General features: G+C 32.9%; 1 protein-coding gene across 2 annotated transcripts in view; it reads right to left on the reverse strand.

Moving 5' to 3' along the window:
• Positions 1-1,159: 1,159 nt before the first annotated feature.
• The window catches only part of Tmtc2 (Transmembrane O-mannosyltransferase targeting cadherins 2), a 289,926-nt gene continuing 267,840 nt past the window's right edge, over positions 1,160-23,245 (reverse strand). For both annotated transcript variants that reach the window (XM_090391962.1, XM_090391961.1), the window contains 8 exons: positions 19,366-19,427; positions 18,297-18,419; positions 16,278-16,356; positions 14,993-15,114; positions 14,796-14,877; positions 14,115-14,229; positions 9,842-9,905; positions 1,160-7,128 (listed from right to left, as the gene is read on the reverse strand). In XM_090391962.1, coding sequence (XP_090248088.1) covers positions 6,931-7,128; positions 9,842-9,905; positions 14,115-14,229; positions 14,796-14,877; positions 14,993-15,114; positions 16,278-16,356; positions 18,297-18,419; positions 19,366-19,427 — 845 coding nt within the window. In that variant the 3' untranslated portion in view covers positions 1,160-6,930. The remainder of the gene's footprint in view (positions 7,129-9,841; positions 9,906-14,114; positions 14,230-14,795; positions 14,878-14,992; positions 15,115-16,277; positions 16,357-18,296; positions 18,420-19,365; positions 19,428-23,245) is intronic.

Below are 23,245 nucleotides of genomic sequence, written 5' to 3' on the forward strand. Positions count from 1 at the left end.
AAAGAACAGGAAGAAAAAAAAACAATAAGGCAGTTAGAAAAAAGGAAATATTGTTAAAAAAAACTAAAAGAAAGATACAACAAGGGGAAAAGTATGAAAGTGAAGTATGGGGGAATGGTGGGTGTATGAGAGAGAGAGAGAGAGAGAGAGAGAGAGAGAGAGAGAGAACAAAAGGTGAAACAGATAAGAAAAGAATGAAAGAAAGAGAGAAGGGAAAAAAGAAGATAGAAAAAATAAAGGGGGAAAAGAAAGACGAAATAGAGACATGGGAAGGCTGACAAAAGAAACAAACAAACAAAAAATGACTGAAAAGAAAAGGGAAAAAATACAAAAAGACAGAAGAGAAAGATTGATAAAGAAGATGCGAGTTTGGTTTTGGCTCGCTTAAAGTTACTGCCGGAGCAATTAAAGCTAAGAGACAAGTGTATCATGTCTGTTAATTATCAATTTATAGACATAATTACACCCCCCCCCTCTTTTGTATGACATCGTTGAACTTAACTGCATTTGAAAAATCCCAGAAACTGATTTTTCGTCCAGCAAAAAACAGACAAACTAGCCAGAACTACTGCAGTTAACAGGCATAATACGCTTACCTCTCAGCTTTAGATGGTTCGGCCATAATTCCAATAGCATTTAAAAAGCTCTTATGAAGGTTTTCCTTGTGACCTACAAGGGATTCGAACATACGTTCCTTCCGATGGAAGAGCAAATGTCTTCCCAAGACACATAGAAGGGAGTGATACGATGCTTATATGTGTGAATGGTACATTATATTACGGAGATTTATGAACGTGATGGAGATCTGGTTGTTTCAATATGAAGAATGTAAAATCGTTGCATATTCAATGAATTTACCCAATTGATCTAAATTAGACCAATATTACAATTTAGGTATGTTTAATGAATATTTTCATTGACTATCTATTAATAATATTCTAGATATTCACGAACTAAACAGGACCTCCTTGTAGGATTAAAAGCTCGCAGAATGGATCTACGCCAAAAATTTGGTTTTCTGAATTTGTTATAGTTGAGTACACTTTGTGCAGATTCTTTTAAGAAGACTTTATCCATTTATTCTTTTTTTTTTCCTTTAAAGTATATAATTATGTTGTAGATAGTATAACGTAGAAATCAAAACGACACAAAACACATGTGATGGTAATATAATTTATTTATTTTTTTTAAATCTTTGTACACGCTGAAAGCCGTGAAGTCAGGGAAATGTATCACATGGTTGAGGCATTAAAATATACGCAAATATAGTCCAAGTGCTCGAAGGAAAAAACACGTGTAACAGCAAAATGTGTGAAAAGGGACGAGTTGGTGAGAATATTCAAAACTTAACTGGCTTATTGAAGGAATGGGAATCATACCATTATACTAGCACGTTCGATCAAAGGAACCAAACTCTTATGATAGGCATTACATTAGAATTTCAAAGACCGATTAATATAAGAACAGTACCAATGAAGGTATTTAGATCCACAGCCACAGAAGTCAGCATTAATAACTCAATGAATAATCAATGCAAAATCGTATTTTTCAAGGAAATGATAAGAATGGAAAATCTTTTAGTAATTCATATTTACAATGATTTCGTTTTTATTCGAAAAACGTACGAAAGACTACACTATACGACTTTAAGAAGGAAAACAGAAATAAATAAATAATGTGATCTTACCATTCTTAAACCACTGTTCACTCGAACCGACCGATTTAAGAAGTTGATACGCTAACTTGTACCTACTTCTGTGTGCCTTTATTTAATTTGCTATTAACGAATGAAGTTTAAAGTTTCTTATAAATTGAAATATGAAGACTTCAAAATGATAAGGACCTTTTGAATATTTTTTATCACGGGCAGATCTTAACTTTGCCTCCCCACACAGCACTTTTGTGTCATAACTTTTTCATATGTGTGGGTTGATATTAAAGTAAAATTGATACTCAATCAATTCAGTATTTATGTTTGGTAGCAATCTGATTCTAAAGGGGTCTCTAAAATAAGTTGTTAGAATTACGGACCTGTACAAATGATTTAGACCATTCTCAACCTCTAAAATGATCTTTGACATCTCAGAACCAGAAATGTAACCGTCGATCGCTTAGCACATCTAAAAGTGATCCTTACACTTTACAAGCTTGCAGGGCCTACAAATTGATCCTCTTTAAGTCATACAGGACTTATAATACATGATCCTTAGACTATTGGTCCTATAAAAGTAATCCTTAGAATTAAGGACTTTTGAAAATGGTCCTAGGGTGTGTTAGAACCAAGCGTGATTCTCGGCAGTGATATCTAAAAATGATTTTTGAATCAATTAGTATTTAAAAGAGGTCCTTTCTTAAAATTTAGTATCTCAGAATGTAATCCTTAGGCCTCTTAAAGAGGTTTTGCAGGATTTATAAAAGTAATCCTTAGAATTAAGGACCTATAAAAGGGATTTAGACATCTAAATTTCTAAAGTCATCTTTAGACATTTTAAGATCTTAAATTGAACCGTAAGATTTTCTAGTGCTTCTAAAAGTGATTCTTAGACCTTATAGGTCCTATAATATACGTGATCTCTAGCCCTTACAGAGTTTATAATGTAAGTGTCAGACTTTACAGGGATTATACAAGTAATCCTTATAATCAATGACCCTTTAAATGGTCCTTAGCTATTCTACAACCTTTGAGCGAGGTTCACAGCATTAATGGCATCCAAATAGGATCCTAAGATCATTTAGTGTTTAAAAGTGGTCCTAAAAAATTTAGTATTTCGGGATGTAATCCTTAGACCTTTTATAAAGACCTTATAGAGCCTATAAAAGTGATCTTTGAAAGTGGTCTTTAAGTATTTTTGAGCCTTTAAACGTGATTTCTGAGATCATTTAGTCTCAAGAAATAGTCCTTAAAATAGTGTCTAAAAACACTATATTAGGATCTAGACTATTTTAAGATCTTAAATTTGACCGCAGATCTTTTAGTTCTAAAAAAAAAAGCGATTTTTAGACTTATTGAGCTCCTTTAAAATGTGATCTTTAGACCCTTACAGGACCTAAAAAAGGAATCCTTGGAATTAAGGACTTTAAAAGTAGTCAGGCATTTTAGAACTTTAAAGCATGATTCGTAGCATTAATAACATCCGAAAATGATCCTGAGATCGTTTGGTGTTTAAAAGTAGTCCTAAAAATTTAGTAGTATCGTGGAATGTAATCCTTAGGACGTTTTTTGAGAAATCTCAAGGGCCTATAAAAGTGATCCTTAGAATTTGAAAGTGGTCCTAAAGTGTTTTGGAACATTTAAACTTCAATTTAGGATCACTGACCACGTGACCTTCAATTTAGGATCACAGAAAGTAATCCTTCGGCATTTTAGAGTCACGTGGTTCTATAACTGAATGTCACGCTTGGAGTTTCTTAATGTAATCACCTCTAAAGCATGTTCTTAATTCTAAGAACTATAAAAAATATTGCCTGCAAGGATTTCTTATGAAGATCTCTAAATGGTTGGTTAATTCTAAGAACTTAAATTATTATAAGTTCTGAATAGTTCTTCGAACCGAATACCTGCTTTTAAGGCAATGTTACATTAGAGATATACAATTATGAGCTATAAGAGTATATATCAGAATTATGTGTCACTTTTAGAATTGTAATTATCTCTAAAATGATATTTGCTTTCTAAGATCTCTCTCTATACGATCATTTTAAAGATAGTCCTTAAGATGTAGTCCAAATTAGGTCCTTAGAATAGTTCTAAAATTGAGTATTTGGAGCGGCCTCTAATATTGCTGCCCATAAATCTATGGAACCTTGAAAAAATTGTCCTTAAATCAATTACTGCTTCTCTCCAGCAGTTATTTTTATAAATAACTATTAATTAGAGGCACACAGATATAGATCATTAGAATTTCAACTTATTTCCATAAGATAAAGAGCAATCACATTTCAGTATGAATCTTGCATGATTTTAGAAATTCGTTCGTTGCAGATTTAGGGATCAAAAGCAAAACAACTGTTTGGTTTTGAAAGCTTTCCCTACAAAAGCTAACGATAAAAATCTATGCAAGCATGTCTTTTTATTGAAGTGCACACAAAGACGAGTTAGCTAATTATGATGTCAGGTTTTTTTTTTTTTTTTTTTTTTTTTTTTAGTAGTGGACGATGCATATTATGTTGCAACTTCTTTATATACAAAGGCTGTGGAAAAAACCCAAGGAATTGGAGATTTAACCCATTCCAGGCGCTAAAGACATGAAGGTACCATAAAAATAGTTATCTTCGTAGGTATAAAATGGGAGAAATAAAGTGAACAGTCCCCAGATGCTGAAAGTTTCTTGGGTGGTCTCCTCACAAAATGGATTATATCTAAATCTAATTTCATTTCTATACAAAAAATCAGGGAGGGAGTTAGAATGAAAAAACTCTTGCCATTTAAAGACTCTAAGCATTTTAAACTCACTTTGGAATTAACTGGAAAAACATGGTAAGAACGGATGATAAACACATCCCAGGCATAAGGCCACCAATGGTAGGGTAGCAGGAGATTTAAGGTGATTGATCCCAATACTGTTTTTTTTTTTTTTCATGGTACTTCTCAACAAACAAAAAAAAAATGAATACCACATGCGGAACATTGCAACTATCCACAGACTCTCTAGAAGAGCAAGATGTGAAAATAAATTAGGAAGACCACACTCACCTACCCACCCTCCCATCCCATCAATGCGCTTATTAATATTCTAAAAACTCAATTGTCCAAGTATTTTATATTTTCCTGAGTACACAAATAAATTGCACACAACGACTATAGTATGTATACACATATATATATAGAGAGAGATTACGTCACGATCCACCATATATAATTAATTATTTATCTGCTAAGAATGCTTTGAAAATAGTTCCTATGAAAAAACAAGGCCAATGATTGTCTTTCGAAGCATCGCTTACTGTTGGAGATTGGAGAGACGTCTCCAACTTACTCCTCTCTGGTTCTGGGTACAGTGAATAGTTGCAATATTCCATGTACACTCCTTTGAGAAATATTTATAAGATTAAAAAGGATTCCTACAATGAGAATATTGAAGCTACAGGCAATACAAAAAAAAAAAAAAACTGCACTTATATATACAACACACTTCGTAAGCTAGTAGTTGACTCTATAAAAAAGACCTATCAATGCATAAACATATTTTGTTTTGTTGTCTTTTTTTTTTTTTACTTGAGGTGTGCTGATACTCATGGCGTATAAATTGATGTCCATTAGCACTAATTATTTCTCCCAAGGGAATAACAGAATTGCACCTTTGCCTTATAGGCTACGAGAACATGTATGAATTAATAGAAACAAAAAATCACAGAAATAAAAAAAATGGCTTTTTTTTTTCATTCTTTCGTCGCACTATTATTCATACAAGAATGAAATAGCCAATAGTCAAGCAGCGCCCTCTTGTAACAAAAATTCATTAATACATTGTGACTAGAAAGAGGTTTGGTTAGCGTTACCTGATGGTGAGATGAATAGGATAAAAAAATAAAAATAAAGTATTCTTACGCATGCGTATAATCCTTAGAAATTAGGTCATTCAGAACATAAGGATATCTAGAAATAAAACTAAGTTCTGATATAAAAAAAAAAAATCTTAGATTTAAGGATTATTTCTTACTTAAACTTGTAAGAACTCCATGGTTACCTTAGTGTACATTGAAATTTGCTTCTGTTGATGCAAACTACATCCTAATTGTGTGTCTTATGCGTCAATACTCCACTTTATTGAGCCGTTTCAAACAGAACGCCATCTATAATCAACCCAAGAGATTTGCCTACTATATATAATATTCGCTTAGGATATACTTGATGAAGACTACAATGATTCGAAACGTCACCATAGACGACTTATGACTTCTTTTTCACAATGAATAGCACTGCAAAATTTTCTTGGCATAATGAACCCATTCAAATATTCATCTTATGACTGATAGATGGCATTAAATGAATCCTTAATAGGATTTTAGATCAATTTAACTTTAAGATGCTTATATTGTTCAAAACGCCTTGAAAGGCTATCAGAACACATCAATAACAATTGATGCTTCAAGATAGTAGTAAGATTTTCATCAATGATCTAACAGATGCCTTAAAATGCTATTGAATTATCAATGACACAACCGATGCTTAAAAAAGGCGCTATTCTGTCATCATTAATGACAATTGATGCCTTAAAATACCACTAATATATATTATTAGACACATAATGGATGCATTCAATTGCAATTAAATGAATTATTGATTGCATACGATACACACAAACACATACTCTTTATCCAAATGGATCCTGCGATTAAAAAAGGCAACTTCTTGACAAGACAAATCTTGCCATCAACTTCGTTCGATTAAAGGCGTTGATAGTAAGCTAATGGAAGAACTGATGAATCCGATTTTTCAAATCCGTTTGTTTGTTTGTTTGTTATCTTAGAAGCAAATTTCCTTGTAGAGTTAAGGCATGGTTGAACCCTTATCCACAGTAGCATCACTTACTGTGGTCTCTCAAGATCTATCACATTTGGCCCATGGAAGTATTAATTCCTAGTTTTCTAAACTCTACAACTACTATCGAGTCACCGAGGTTTTCACATTGCTAAAGCACCTAAAATCATGCGCCATTTAGTCATGTCTGATGGTATAGATCTAAAATATACACATTTGGATAACAAAGATCCAACAAGAAGTATGGTTCACCACCTGCTTTTCAAACGATGCTATACGCTTATCCAATTCACTCATATATATTAACAATGACTCGACACAGGAGTCAATGGGAGCCTCTCGATACACCGAGATTGTAGGATATTCACAAGGAAGATGTTAGTCAGGTAACATCCCAAACAGGTTGTTTTTTGCTCTTTTTTTTTTTTGCATTTTTAGGAGCAGCAATGCTACCTTCTGCCTTGGGTTCTGGAAGTGGAGGTCCGAAGTCCTTTTTGAACCAAAAGGTTTCTCAATTTTTGTAAGTTATTTTGTGTTATAGGATCATCAGGTCTTAATCTCAGGGCTTCCAAGTAACTGGATTCAGCTTCTAATAATTTGCCATTGACGTGTAGCATAGCACCTAAATTCATGTGACTTGTCACCTCCTGAAAGAGATAATAAATAAATATTTAGTTCATAAGAAGTTAAGCCATACGATATAATAATGATGAGTGTCAACGGCGGAACTGTGAATGTCGGACATCTCCCTACAAAATGTCGGACATCTCCCTACAATATGCTTTCGTTTCCCAGCCTTCCCCCCCAACAAGAAAGCTTTTCAGAGCCAATTAAGTTTTCGGGCTGTAGAGGAATGTTACGCTAGGCCAGTTCCGCTACTGACAACCACACTAACTTAAAACTGTATTACTTAAAATTGACAAACATAAACATATCGAAATTAAATATTCAATGAAAGTACTTATAAATTCCTACTTTTAATTTACGACGTCATTTCAGATGAGTTTAATTGAATTTCTGAGCTAATTTCAGAGCTCAAAAATTACCGTACAATAAAATGAATACAATTAGTTAAGTAGTATTGAAAATCTCCCTTTTAAATACATTAGAAGGTTAGGTATTCAACTAAAGATTGCGATAAACATTGTTGCTAAGGTAACATATCTATGCACTGATTCCTTTATTTGGCTGCATGTGCAGAAGTGTTTGCCAGAATTAGGTGTCTGTCTAGAACAGAGATTGGTTAACACTGCTCCTTCCGTGACGTCACGTGGTGATGATTAATAGAATTATCTTCTTAAGGTTTAGGATTTTTTAGAATATTTTTGGTAATTTTCCCGATTGGTTGGTTGATTACATTCCATCTCCAGACTCAACCAATTGAGTTCTCGCTTTTCAGTGTCTTTAGGTGGTAGATGATTTTCGATGGTAGCTTGAAAAATATTTGGTCGAACGATCAGATTTTTGATGATATTTTGTGTCTTAAGCTCGAGAATACTGTTCAAAAACGTAATAATGGTCGAAAAACTATACAATGTGGGTGTTACGAGAGATTACATTTTTCCTTTTGGATTAGCATCCAGTCTCGTATTGATGCAATCACTAAATAGTTCAGTAATCTAAAGAAGAATGATTACAACCCGAATCCAAAAAAAAAAAAAAAACTAGTCCTTAAGCAAATTTATATAAATATTTCAGAAACATCACAGGATTCCATTTGAATTCGATTTAGTTAGTTACAAACGCTTCTGAATATCGAGACAACTAATGCCATTGAGGGAGTGCAAAATTAGTTCGTGAACTCCATATGTGTTCGCCGGTTGGTTTGTCTATTTTTATAAAAGGGAAAAAAAATATCCAACTTCTAGGAGAAAAACTCTTTTACCTCCCTGCCCCAGATATTACTTAGAGCCTCTTTTAATTTTCTGGTATCCATGAGAGAATTCAACATTCAAACTCAGGCGTTTCCACCAAAAGAGCATCCGGTTCTGTAGTAATGTAGATTGTGGGAAGGTCACCTTTGATAAGTCACACTTCACACTTTCCTGCAAGGACGGAAGCGGTTAAAATTGGGAATTCACGGTGGGATGAACATAACTGGATGAATCTTCACGGGGGGGGGTCGTGTCCGAGTCAGATCACGATCCAATTAAACATTTTATATAAGGAAAAAATGGACTAGTGAACCATAAATGTAACAGAATTCCACGAATATCTCGATAATAATCCACATACATATTAGTTGCTGATTTTCTATATTAAAAATGACGGATTTTAAGCTTTCGAGTTCACACAAGAATTAGGCCTAAAAATTACTCAAGTGTTTATAATGACCGTCCATAGTTTCAAAGAGAGAGAGAGAAAATAAGAAATTATTCGAGCATAAACGTGACCAGATAGATAACATCAGCTATAACGTTTATTTAATCAATTTTTGTCCAATAAGAGAGCAGTCTCTATTTTTTTTTAATAAACGCACATGCACCGCTTCCATTCAAAATAGGAAACTTTCGTTAAGCCTAATTCCCTTTTATTTACATGCACTTTAGCGTTACCTCCTTTTCTTTTTTGCATTGTTAAGCTTTTTAACATACAAAAAGTGTTACGTAAACTTAAAGAACAAAAGACTATATTTTCTTCTCGAAGATTTTATTTTATTTATTCATTTTTTTTTTTTTTTGTCAACCAGTTTCCCATCTTTCCTTATGTTTCGGATGAACGACACCACGGAGAGCTTTTTACAACCCAGAAGCCGTTTCTTTGTCGATGTTTTCAAATCTCTCAGAGCGTGTAGCTAGTCACTGGACCATGGGTTCTAAGAAGCCAGCAGTGAAAGAATATGTTTTTTTTTTTTCTTCTTTTTTTTAAAAAAAAAAAATATATATATATATATATATATATAACCGGAACGACCTTTGATAGTAAGATGTTAGAAACTGGTAGCACTAATTAACGTAAGGAGAAAAACAAGAGGTCATGACCTTACGGAAAATTAGGCTGCGTAGAAGAATGGGGAGGGATGCGACTTGTTAATTCCAGATTTCATTTCATGGTCCAAACTTTTTAATGTGATAGATGAGACAACGTCCGCTAATAAAACATCAATTAAGAAGGAGCCAAACACGTGCAGAAAGATTTTAATAGTTAGAACGTTGAACAGATGTATTCGTTCACTTAATGGCTAAATCTGAGGATGATGACGTGGTGAAAGTGATTTTTTTTCACGCATCTTGAAAGGACAAACCAATTATTATGTAAGTTACTATAGAGGCGTGTTGTAAAGAAGCCTACAGAATTTTTTTTTCCTTTTTTTATTGACATGAAATAATAGTTTCAAGGTTCAGTGTCAAGCGAACTTACATTTGGCCGTAACTTTACTGCCATGAAATAATATTTTTCGGCTTCAATGTTTCGTCCAGCTTGCCTACAATACAGGAAAAAAAAAAAAGGAAAAAATTACTCAAAGTACAAAAGTAAACATTATTATATTTTTATTATTAAATATACATCAATATATAATTACTTAAATAAGAGAAAATCCCAAGTTAAAGTATTTCATATATTTTACTGTTTGAAATAACAGGAAGGCTTTTAAATTCAAAAACTAGCAGTCTTGTACAAGAAGAACATGAGTTCCCTGCGAATAGGGGATCTCCAATGGCCCAGTTACAATTTTTCTTCTTATAGCAACAAGAGGTCTCTTGAGAATTTGGAGCACTTCTAAGTTCACGTTCTTTCCCCTCGCATTACGAGATTTTGAGATATGGTAGGTACACTTGTGGGTATTTACCTAGGTACATCAGAGTAGTGGGAGAATTTAAGATTGAGTAAATGCATCCTCTTCTTTGGGGGGGGGGGAGAAGGATCTGGATTAAAATCTGAAAATCCTGAAGGTTTTTGAATTTCAAAATTTTATGTTGATTTATTGCAAACATTTAATTATTTGTGCAAAGTACTGGACGAATTCAGTACTTAGTACTTTATAGTTTCGATAAGATAAACAACTAAGTCGTAATATGTAATGGTGTTGAAGTTGGAGCCATCAACGACGTAGGGTGTTCGTTTATCCTTGTTTCATCGGGCTTATACGAACTGAATGCGCGCGATCGCAAAATGCATTCTTAAAATACCTTCGACGAACTTGTGATTAGTTCATGCTTTAATCCAAATGTAATTTTAAGCAGGTCGAATGCAAAAGACGATTCGGTATTAACGATGTAGAATAGCATCAATTCCCGAGCGATGTTTCTTTCTTTTTTCCCGTAACTAATTGCCGGATGATTCTCTAATCATCTGGCAATTAGCTACTGGATGTTGTTGTTGGAGAGTGTTGTTTTGATAAATGGATTTTTAATACGCTCGGAGAGTGCTTAATATTGAAGTTAGCATCCGTGTGTGTATCGAAAAGAACTGATCAAGAATGTTTGAAACAGAATTTGTCGTTCTTAAACTATTCATGGTGTTGAAGTGGTGGTCAGGCCAGTAGATTTGACAAGTTCTGAAGTGCAAGCGTTTTTTTTTTTTCTTTCAATTCTTTGCTTCGTGTTGAAAGAGAAATGCGTTTGTGAACGTGGTAAGACAGTCACAGAAAGATAAACAATGCTGAAACGATAATTTGCAGAAAAGTATTGCGTTCATTCCAAATATTTTGGAGATATTCCTGTTTTAAAATTTTCAGCTGCATCTCCACCACCATTGAGAAGCCGTTCATTGGAAATAGCTTCACGGGTGTAGTCCACCTCTGAATAAAAAAAAAAAAATTAGAATAATCAAAGAAAATGTGTTGAATGATTTGCAATTCTAATTTATTGCATAGAAAATAATTATTACCAAATATGAATGAGCATCATTTAAATCGACGTTCTTTCTATATTACATAACCATGTAAACACATAAAAATGCAATAGAAATTATAAGAAAACTGCTATTTGAAAACATCGAATTGAAATATTCTCAAAAGCGTGGGTAGAGTATTGAGACAGTACAGCAATCTCTCGGTCAGCACGCCTAATGCGTTCTTTAAAACAGGCTCATTAATCGAAAACGCACTAATCGAATATAATAACCTATGGGAAAATGTATAATTCGTTCCTCAGATTTCTTTTTTGACCCTTAATTTTTTTTTTTATAAAAGAATTAGGGTATGTCTCAGAGCCTAGCTAAAGGAAAACCACGAAGCTGAAAGACAAACATATTCAGAATATAAATTTTATTATTCTACTTCTTAACAAATAATTGAGCTAACGTAGTTTAGCGGGCATTTTGTTTCTTTTTTTTATATATACAACCGATGGTATGGCCCTTATTGCCTCTTCTGCGAATTTTGTTGCTTCTCTCTTCATCAGGGTCAGCCTCTAAGCATTGCTGCTTAAAAACTTCGATTGTACGAAAAATATTTTCAAATTGTTTCTGTGAAATCTTTTTGACTGACTATCAGTGGTTAAATTTTCTTCATATTCTTCGGGATCTTCCTGCTGTGCATCTAAATTTAGCAGGTCGGAATCACTCAATTCTTCAGAATGAGATTTAATTAACTCTTGGACGTTATCATTGAAGGGGAGAAAGAAATGGAGGACGTACGAATTGGTCGCCAACACGCGAAATCACGTGCTTTATAGATAAAATTTCCCAACTGTTATACAAGCAAAATAGTTACCACTTTAAAAACTAAATGATCGTAAAAGAGAAGTTAATTTTCCGATATAATAATAAACAACTCATCCCATATTATCTGAATGGATTCTTCTTTTTATGACATGCGCAGAAGAGTCGAAGGGTCTCGAATCTGTGGGCGTACTATAGCAGACGAAATAAATTTTGGCGGTAAAAATTTGGAACATAGTATACATGGAAATAGGGTAGTATGCTATTAAAAATAACTTTGTAAAATGTTTTAAATCGGTAAATAAATTACTTCATCCTGGTAAGTGATTTTTTTAAAATAGTTACCCATAAAAATGTACAGATAGAAAATTTTTAAAATCTGTAACATTTATTTTTAAGATGTATATAGGCGCACTAATCGAATTTGGGTATCGAAAAAAAAAAAATGACGCCCTAATCGAAAACGCACTAGTCGGGGTCGCATTAATCGAAGGATTACTGTATTCTAATAACCAGAGATTTCAAAATAGTCGCTGCAATAGCCGAGGACACTGAAACACATCGTGAAGAAAAACCGCTTTAGAAGTGTAAGGTATTTTCACAGGAAATGGAAAGAACTGAGTGTGAATGTGTCTAAATCTACGACTTCACAAATTAGGTTTTAAATCATGTGTGCCTAAGACGAAGCCGCTTATGACTTCCAAGTCAAAGGCAGTTAGAGTGCGATGGTATAAGCAAAGACTGTTGTGGGGTCAAGAGGACTGCTAAAAGGTACTTTTTTAGCGATGAATGAGTGTGTTTTCTGTGTCACATGGTCATCAAGGGATACGCGTTTGGTGTCTTAAGCATATGACCGCAGAGGGTTCAGGTAGGCTGTGTACGAAAAGTCAATTCCAAAGTGACATCGTGTGACACGACAGTCTTCAATCTCCTCTCATCTCTTGATGTAGTTATTACCTTTCAACCGCTATTGCGGCGATTATTTTGAAATATCTGGTTATTAGAATACTGTCTCAATACTCTACCCACGCTAGCTCGAGAACATTTCAATTCCTTAGCTATAAACTGTTTTTTTTTTTTTTTTTTTTTTTTATTACCTTCTTTGTGCAGAGACACCATTTGAAACTTCTTAGCTTCCGATGTCACTCGTACGACCCATGTTTAGCAAAGATTAATTGAAATCCTCGTGCAAACGATTCCTCACACACGAGTCAGTCCCCCAGCTACTGAAATATATGCTATTTCTATGCTCTCCTCAAAACCAATCGAAAAAAATTGGAATATTTTAATATTTTGAACCACGTTAAAAATTATGCTAATTTTGAGAATGTTTTCAAATAGCAATTTTCTTATAATTTCTATTAACTTTTTATGTATTTACATTGTTATATAAAGTACGTCGATTTAGATGATGCTCATTCATATTTGATAATAATTATTTTCTATGCAATAAATTAGAATTGCAAAATTATTCAACACATTTTCTTTGATTATTCTAATTTTTTTGATGCAGACGTGTATTCTCCTTCATGATCTGAGTTGCGTAGGCATAACATCAAAAATAAATAAATAAACTTCAACTAGGAAAGGGTTAACTAAGCACAGTTGATGAAATAATTAAAAAAAAACTAACTAGGAGAGAATTAATTAAAACGGTTTAATTAATTATAAACATGAACTAAGAAAGGGTTAACTAATCGCAGGTTAATTAAATAAAATTTAACTAAAAACCTCAATTACGAAAGTGTTAATTAGCTAAACGTTTAGTGGACTAAAAACGCTTAAACCGATGACTGAATTAAATAATCACGTGCTGTGGTTAGTTAAATTCCCTCTCCACTAGAAGACCCAACCACATAATGTTGCTTGATGAGACAAGAGTAATTTATGTGACTGGAAAATTAGTGACGTAAGCTATTTCCTTAAGAGTTTATGATCTCTCCGATGACAATACTCTATAAAACGTGAATTATGGCATATTTAGCGAATCGTCACCTTTAAGCAAAATCTGTTCGACTAATATTCTTACCTCAGCGTATTGGCCGTATTAAAGATGATCTCGTATTCGCCAGGAGCCAGTTCTGCTGCACGAACATAAACATCAGCAGCTTCCACGTGTCTTTCGGATTCTGACAAAAACTGGCCTATAAAAGGAACAGGAAACGGTGTGAATTAGCCCACAAGTCATTGCTGCTCGACACTGTTGCCAAACTACATTAATCTGAGTTAGTATCAGTAAAATCCAAGTGAATTTAATTCATTGATAAGGTGCGACAATGATAAAATTGTCCTATGTGATTTCTATGCTTAAAAATAATTAATATAGTATTTATTGATGGATATAAAATAATTGAAAATAATAAAATAATAATAATAATGGCTAATGTATAGACAAAAAGCATTTGACGTTAAAAATTCATTGTTTATGCCGACTGAGAAGCCACAATTCAGCGTCTACTCCAGAATTGTAAATCGGTGAAATTCTTTGTATTTATTGATCAGTGTTTTCAGCTATACTTTTTCATTGGTTGGTTCAGATATACTCTCTAAACTAACCAATGAAAATCTTCTGTATTATTATAGCACTAATGTTACGTCATTAAATGAAACAAACAAGGCACGTTCATCTATTCGTCGAATGAAATCAACACGTGGTGCATTGATCTAAATCTATTGTAGTCATGCTATAAGAAAGCAACAATTAACTTACCGTAGTGTTGATATACACTGGAATCATTAGGTGCTAGCGATTTAGCTTTAAGAAACCACCTTTCCGCTTCTCCTTGCCGATTCTAAAACGGAAATAAGAAATACAGTTAATAAAATCAGAATTGATGTTGTTAAATTCAACATTATTATGCAGTCAAAAAAAAACAAAAAAACTACAGATCGAAATACGAAACTAACCCATTTAAAAAGCAACTTTGCATAAGTAAGATGAGCTGGAATATGATCGGGTTTAACGCGAAGTGCTTCTATATACCAGTGTTCGGCTTCCTGATATTGTCCCAATTTAAAAAATGCCTCACCTGTCAAAAAAAAAAGAACAAAATAAAAAAAAAAGCTTATTACCTTTAAACAATAAACAATAAATTCCAAACTTAAGATCTCTTATACTAACTAAATTTAAACTTTCATTTCTACGTGTCCTTCCGTCGTTTTGTACTTTACTAAAAGGCTTTGGATAAATGAAAAATAATCCTTTTCCACATGTCTTCATACATCACGTACTCGATGCATTTTCTTCAGTAATCTGCTGTAATGTATCAGAACAGACATTGCTCAAGCTGTCTGTAAAATTCTTGGCTCTTCTGTATCTGCCATTCAACAAGATGAACTCCACGTGCTATAAAGTGACCACAGAAGCGTCTCTTCTTTCCTTCATTTCTTATCCCTCCCATTTCAAGCTAAAAGCTGAAGAACTCGTCAATATTTTAAAGTAGAATGTCCGTATTGCGAAAATCACCATCACTCATAAAGTTACATTTTAAAAATCACAATGTTGTATAAGAGAACAATAGTGAAGTACAGATCTGTCTAAAAACATTTGAAAGTCATTTAAACATTTGAAATATCACTACAAATGCTAGAATTGTTTTTTAAAAAAAATGTTCTACATACGACTGTTTAGTTCAAAAATGTTCCGCAAGGGGCGCTGCGTTACGTCATTGCGATCCATTATCTTGCATTTCGTATTTCTAGCCTTTTGCTGAAATAATTTCTCAAGTGGTTTCGTATTTATGTCAAATATACTGCCGATGGACAGGAAATGGGAAGGGAGAGATGGGGGAAGAAAAAACTAGAGTACCATTTTGTATACATAACAGATGACACCTTGATCGATGTTTCCTGTTGGGGGAGATTAAGAAGGTTTCGGAAATTCAAAAAAAAAAAAAACTTTATCTTGGTCAAGTAAATTTTTAAAACTTCACACTTTCTTTTTGTTTTTAGTCAACTATTACGAAGAAAGATGTTAAAAATAACAAGGGAAAAAATATACTGTTAAGAAAACTTTTAAAGTTTGTAATAAAAAAAAAATAATTTAAAAAATTGAGTTATTAATATATTATACGCTACATATATTATCGCCATCTAGTGGGCAGAGGGCGAAACAGTTTATATACATAAGCAGAAAATGAATACAAAAGAAATCTTTTTTTAAAAAAATATTTATTTATATTGCAATACTTACCCATCATGTTATATAATGATTGGGGCTGGTAGTGATCTGGCATTTTTTGAACAGCTTCTTGATAGACTTGTATGGCTTCCTACACAAGAAAGGAAAAATGCACATATAAATAACCATACACAAGAATAATGGGAAATGGAACACGCACTGGCGTTTATTGTGTGATTTCTATGCCGTTAATTTATGTAGAACAACATTTGGTCTTTTATCATTGTTGTTTGCATTATAACATGAAATAAACAAGTCACGTGCTCGTATAACGTTTTTGATTCGTGACAAGTCACGTGCCTGTATAACTCTTGTAGTGATAATGACAAGTTGCGTGCTGCCACTGGGAACTGATTTGTAACAATCGTTACCATGACAACGTGCAAACCTTTGTCGTTGTTTTTTAATAAAACAGATAAGAATCCAAATTGTGAATTTCATTGTGTTGAAATTGAAGTAAACATATTTGAATTTATTACACGTTAAGCGATAGAAATGATCATATTAATTATACCGCCGAACAGTATGCGTTGTTTGTAATTAAATGTTAAAAAATAATGATAATATATTGTTGTATTTCGAATTCTTATTTTGGAATGGTAAATGTTATTAAGCGAAAAGGAAAACTAAGAATTAAAATTCATTCATAGGAGAGAGGGGGGGGGAAAGGAAAATGTAATGAAGTAAATGTGGAGAAATCAATTTGCTGTATTTTAACAAAACTACACTGTGACAAAAGATTTGTTTTCGAACAACAAACAATGATAGAGTATAATAAATACAAGCTTAAATATATCGTAAATCTCGATAATTTACGTGAGACTGACCATGTGAGAGATAATTTATGGATCTAATTTGCTTTTGCATGTGTTTTGCGGTGTGAGAAAGTGAACAGATGTTTTGTAATTTACCGAACACAAAAGATTAACTCTCTTTAAATTATCAAACGCCGTAATTGAAAAAAAAAAAAAAAGTTATAAATGAGTATTTCTGTTCTCTCCCTTGTTATCGGGATTTTGTTTCTAGAGTCGTAATTCAACTGTTGTTTTATGGACCATCTGTGAAGCTTTTATGATACAACACTATGGGAACAAAGTTGGACCTGGTTAACCAATGACCGTGTTGTTTGACCAACACATCAATTTAATTTAACTCGGTCTTCTGAAGTTTTTTTTTTTTTTATTTCGTTTTTCATTCATTAAATGCGTGCCCATTGTGCTTCGGATCAATTAATAGAGTGAGCCCTAATTACAAAATTCATTAATCTACTGTAGAAATATCTTAGATAATGTTTTTATTTTTACGTGGGAGGTAATTATTTTAATGTTTAGCTTGCGCGAAACGATTTAAACAGCTTTGAATGAACAAAAGATGCGTAATTAAAATTGATGACAAAGAGAGATAAAGACAGACGAAGCAAAATGAAAAAAGAAAAGAAAAAAAAAAGTAAAATAGGACTTTAAAAAAAAAAAGACAGAAACAAAAAGAGGAACAAAAAAAAATAAAGAATTTAAAATGGAGATAGAAAGAAAAACAAAACATGATTAAAAAAAGAAAGAATGATAGGGAGAAAAAGAGAAAGTTGAAAAATAAAAATGCATAGGAAAGAGGGGAAAGTGAGAGAGAGAGAGAGAGAGAGATGGAGTAAAATGAATCAGAAAGATAGAATGAAGGAACTGGCGTTCGTGGAAAGTATGGAAACAAACAAAGAAAAAGGAAGAAAAACAGAATCAATGAACAAAAGAAAAGAGAACGAAAGCAGAAGGAATGATTGAAAGAAATAAAAAAAAGAAAGAAAGAAAGATAAAATGTTAAAATTATCTTTATTTCTTACCTTATTTCGTTCTTCTTTCACTTTTTCTTTAAAAAAGAAACAAGGGGGAAAGGAAGACTTAAGAAAGAAATGAGAGAGAGAGAGAGCGAGCGAAGGTTTAATGAAAGAAGGAAAGATAATATAGCAGATATGTGAATATTATCATCTGAATTCGTTGTCTATTACATTAGTATCATCTACTATAGGGTGGTGCTTACCTTATACATGCCATCATCAGCGTACAACCTTCCTAAATTAAACAGAGCCGAAATTTTTGTACTTTCATGAAGCTTGGGGTCCTTTAGTCCACTACTATCCAGCTGGGCACAATTTCGATACACCTAAACATAAAATGAAGTGTTTTTTAAAAATGAAAGATGGTGATTTGATATAAACATGACTCAGCTCAAACAATAATGCAGAGTTGAAATAATCTTCAGCATTCCCACATAAATATGTAAACTCGCCAAAATATTACGAAAGTTTTCGAGCAAAACAAGTGATGGAACCCAGGATAATAATGATATAAAAATAATATTAGTAAATCAAAGTATGCTTCCTACGCATGCGCAAAAAAATTAAAAAAAAAAAAAACTCGTTTGAAACAGACAACGAACGAACTCGCGCTCTGTATAAAATTCGCGCGAGTTGCTAGCTTAGCGAGCACATTTTAGGATGACAATATCTCTCTTTCATTAGATTTGACGCACTAGACACGAGACTGCAAATCCATAAATAACAGTTCTTGTCTCGTTCGCGTGGAAAAGTAAACAAGTCATAAATATACGTCTTTCAGTTAGTACGATTATCAGACGAAAAAAAAAAAAAAAAAAGACAAAAAGTTCGTAAAATTGACTTCCTCATGAATAATGAAAAACAGTCGATTTTGAAGATGGCAGCGAAAAAAGATAAAATTTCATAAACTATATCGCAAAGAATACTGTGCCGTGAATCATTTTCTTGATTTTAATCTTAGAATATAACCAGCGCTCTTCAAACTCACGAAGAAAGTTCGCTTCATTTCATCTTAGTCAAATATTAAATTGGATAAATACGCGGCATCAGGAATATCGGTCCGCATTTGAATTTCGGGATTGCAAAATAGAAGTTCAGATTTCCAAGAATTTATTTCATTTTAAAAGTTAAAAGTCATTGGCTATTTATTTTTTTTGTTTGAAATCTAAAAAAGTTAAAGTAATGTTAGATCGGGATGTGGAGGAGAATTTTCTAAAACAGGAAATTGAAAACTTCGGTAACAAATGAAAAAAAAAATTACTAACTAATTACCTCTGCAGCTTCCTCCTTCCTTCCTAAGATGCCAAGGACCAACCCAAGATTTAAGTGAGCCACTGAAAAAAAAAAATAATAATAATAATAATAATTTAAACATTTACATATATTTATTTGTTTCACGTTATGATTACTATTCACATGAAACAATTATATTTAATTAATAATTTTAATTATTATTAAATTAATTATTTAATATAAAATTATTTCAGAAAAATTGTTTTAATATTTTCTAAAAAAATTTATTAAAATGTGTTGATTTATTGTGGATTAAAATTGTAAATTTAAAACATTTATAACATTAGAGAAGAAATGACTCTAATTAGAACGTTTTCAATATTAATATTCGTGAAATTAGCTTGCAGGCTGCATGCGGCCATTACTATTCTAAGTAATTTATCCAGTTCAAATATTGTGTGTTTTTAAATGACCCGCAAGTTCGTTATTCATTTTATAGTGTTATCGTATTTTATTCTAACAACTGCGACTCATAATTTCTCATGCATATAATTATACCATTTTGTTGAGACACATTAAATTAAACGATTCTACATATGCATTTAAATATAATGAGTGGTAACATTAAGAAGTGTTGCTCAATTTCGATGTCGTAATGCACAAATAAAGTTGATGGAGAAAAGCAATCCTAAACAAAGGTACTTATAAAAATAACTTTGAACTCGCTATTTAAAGTAAACATATACATTTTAGAAATTGGTGTTTGTAATGTTCCAATTTTCTCATATAATTATGGAATTTAATATCCTTCTTTTTTTTTTCCGTGAGTGAAATGTAATAAGTTTTAGATTTCTTTTTTTTATTTATGAGCAACCGTTAGTTGGATAACAAATAAAACTATATCCGTTCAGTTTATACACGTGGACGAAATATGCATATCAAGCCAACAATCGAAAAAAGAAAAAAAAAAGATAATAATGTGTAATCAAAAATTTCCTTTCTACTCAATTACGTTAGAAATAAACATGACACGCGCTCAGTTATAAAATTAGAATATTGTCCATTTCCATTCTCCAGTGTTGCATGCAACACGAGATAACTTCACGTTCATTTCACTTTGAAGCAAATGAAAACACGTGGCTCGGATTTCAAATTAATAATTTGTTTACGAAGTCTGCTAGACAAAGTATTTAAAGTATATATTAGTTTCTTTTTCTTGTATCGCATTACACTAAATCAACTTAAGATACGAAAATGTACAGAACAGATAAGACGGTTACTACGATGTTAAATAAATGCGCTAAGTGTGAAGTTTGCGCATACCGATATAAAATTTTACAGTAAACAATCTGGAAGCAAATCTTTTACAGAATTTAACCATCATGGATGGTAGTTCACGTTAGTAAAATGATACTTACACGTTCATCTTAAAATGAATGAGAAAGGTTGTCATAACAACCAGAGACGAAAAGGAAGCAGGCAAATTATTTCCACCACTGCCGTTAGCTAAATCTAAATGAGATGTCTAAGGTCCACACTTAATTCTTAACAACTTCCTGTAGCCTTCAACAACTCTGCGGCTGATAATCCTAATTACACTCTTCGTGGTATGGACATTAGCTCTTGACTGGATGGACGTAAGAATGATAGCAGTCCTTAGAAAGGAATGCCGAAATAACTTGGCAACGCACAAACACTTCTTGGCAATGGCAAATCTTTTAATACACCAGAGAAAGGCGAAGCGGTTAGAATAAGTCGAATTCCATACATTTGCAATGGGTACTTAAAAGTATGCATACAGGACTGAACCCGTAACAGGGATGCTCAAATGTACAAGGCTACTTTCAAACAAATTCTCGCACAGAAATGTACTTAGCGAACTATCAGAACAATTCCCACAATTCTGCTTTCTAGGTAGAAGTCTCACTAATTAAATTGAATTATTATTATAACTCAGTCATTTGTTTTTACTAGTTCTGTATAAATGAGTCAAATGTAATACGTCAATTCATATATTACTAAATAAATAATATCGATCTAATTATAAGATTAATAAATAAATAATAGCTAACAGTGATTATTCCGTATTAAAAATAGTTTAATATAAATATAACAGGTCCAAGCGATTTCGTCAGCTGGTTGCTAGGTAACAGGAACCAAAAGGGATGATAATACATCAGGATTCGCTAGCTGACGCTATGCAATCTGCTTGCTAATAATTCTGTTGTATGTCAGAATGTGCGTGGAGAGAGAGTATGATTATAGCAGTATATATGGGGGGTGGGGGGGATTATCAAGGCTACGGACGGATAAGAGACATGTTCATGAGTCTATCATTCTTGCACTGCATGCCCGGCTGTGTAATTATTTTCAAATATCAGCAACCATGAAAGATATCATAAATTCAATACAATACACTGTGTATCAGGAATAAATAAATAAAACTTTTGCGTAAAAAAGGGAAAAATCCAACTAAGGGATCGAATTTTTTCTCACAGAATCTCAACTGACAGTCTCAACAAGTACTGTCCACCTCAACTATTCGAACCACACTCTGCATGATTCCTCCAATCACAATGGCTGCCTTATATATTCGTCTGGTGTGACGTTTCATGTCAGAGAATGCGTAATCAAGATTCTACTCCTTAGGATTTGCTCTTATTATGTCAAAATCTGCTTGTTAAGTTTGTCTTATTGATATTCAGTCTTTTACTGGCTCCTAATTCAAATAATCAATCGAATCTCTTAAATTATTTATCTCTGGAGATTGATTTTCTACAATCGACCTCTTCAAACACTGAGGTCATCTTATTCCAACTTGTTTCTCTTCTCTCACTCACTAATCAAACTGGAATGAATGCCACAGACTTTATACAAATTGTCCTTCTACTGCAGACCTTTTCATAATCAACACTCCTTCCAAATGTTAGTTCGCTTAGCAAATCAGACCATAACTCTGTTTCTTCTTCTAAGAATCGTCCTGCACTCAGCAATTATCATTTTTGTGTTTTTTGACACCATAATGGTAACACCAAATTAATTATAGTCATCACCGCCACGACCTCCATCACTTTCACTCTACAGATCTCTTATCCGCTATTAACCACTCGACTAACCAGGCCGGGAAGCTACCTGGTATTTTGATTGGCAAGCTAACATCTTACGGTCTGTCTTATACTCTTTGCAATTTGGTTGACTAATTTTCTCTAGTCCTTCACTTCGCGTCTTGGTGGATGACTTTGTGTCTGCAGATGCGGGAATGTCTCATGGCTCTTTTGCTCATCCTCTTCCTTTTAAACATTAACGACATTCTATCGCCATCTCCAAACCTTATACATTCGCTGATGAAAATTCTCAATTTTCGCTTCAACGAATCAAGAGTTTCCATAACTAATGTCATAAACATGGATCTCTTTACCATCCTCAAGTGAAATGAGGATAATTTAATGAACAACAAGCTGCAAACGCAGTTCTGTCGCATTTCTTCTCTCGACCTTTGATAATATTGAAAATTGAAAAAAATCCATATATATATCCATATATATATATATCCATATATATATATATATATATATATATATATATATATATATATATATATATATATATATATATATATATATATATATATATATATACAGGGTGTTCGGGATAAATTTGACATATTTATAATTAATTATATTTTTCCGTAAGTTACATGTATTAACACACACTTCTCTTCATTTAAAAGTTTGGACCCTTCTTCATTCACATACAAGATGTCAGAAAGGATGGATAGCTGGAACCCACCTGAATCATGGAAGAGAATAACTTGTATCATGATGATTCGTGCCCGCCATCAAAATAAGGATATTACGACTGCTGCCCAATGCTCCCTGAATACAGTAAAAACAATCAGGCATGAACTAGAGACTTGCAA

Source organism: Typopeltis vanoorti, chromosome 4 (assembly GCF_054136105.1).
Source record: "Typopeltis vanoorti isolate ZY-2024b chromosome 4, IOZ_Tvanoo_1.0, whole genome shotgun sequence".
NCBI classification, from domain to species: domain Eukaryota; kingdom Metazoa; phylum Arthropoda; class Arachnida; order Uropygi; family Thelyphonidae; genus Typopeltis; species Typopeltis vanoorti.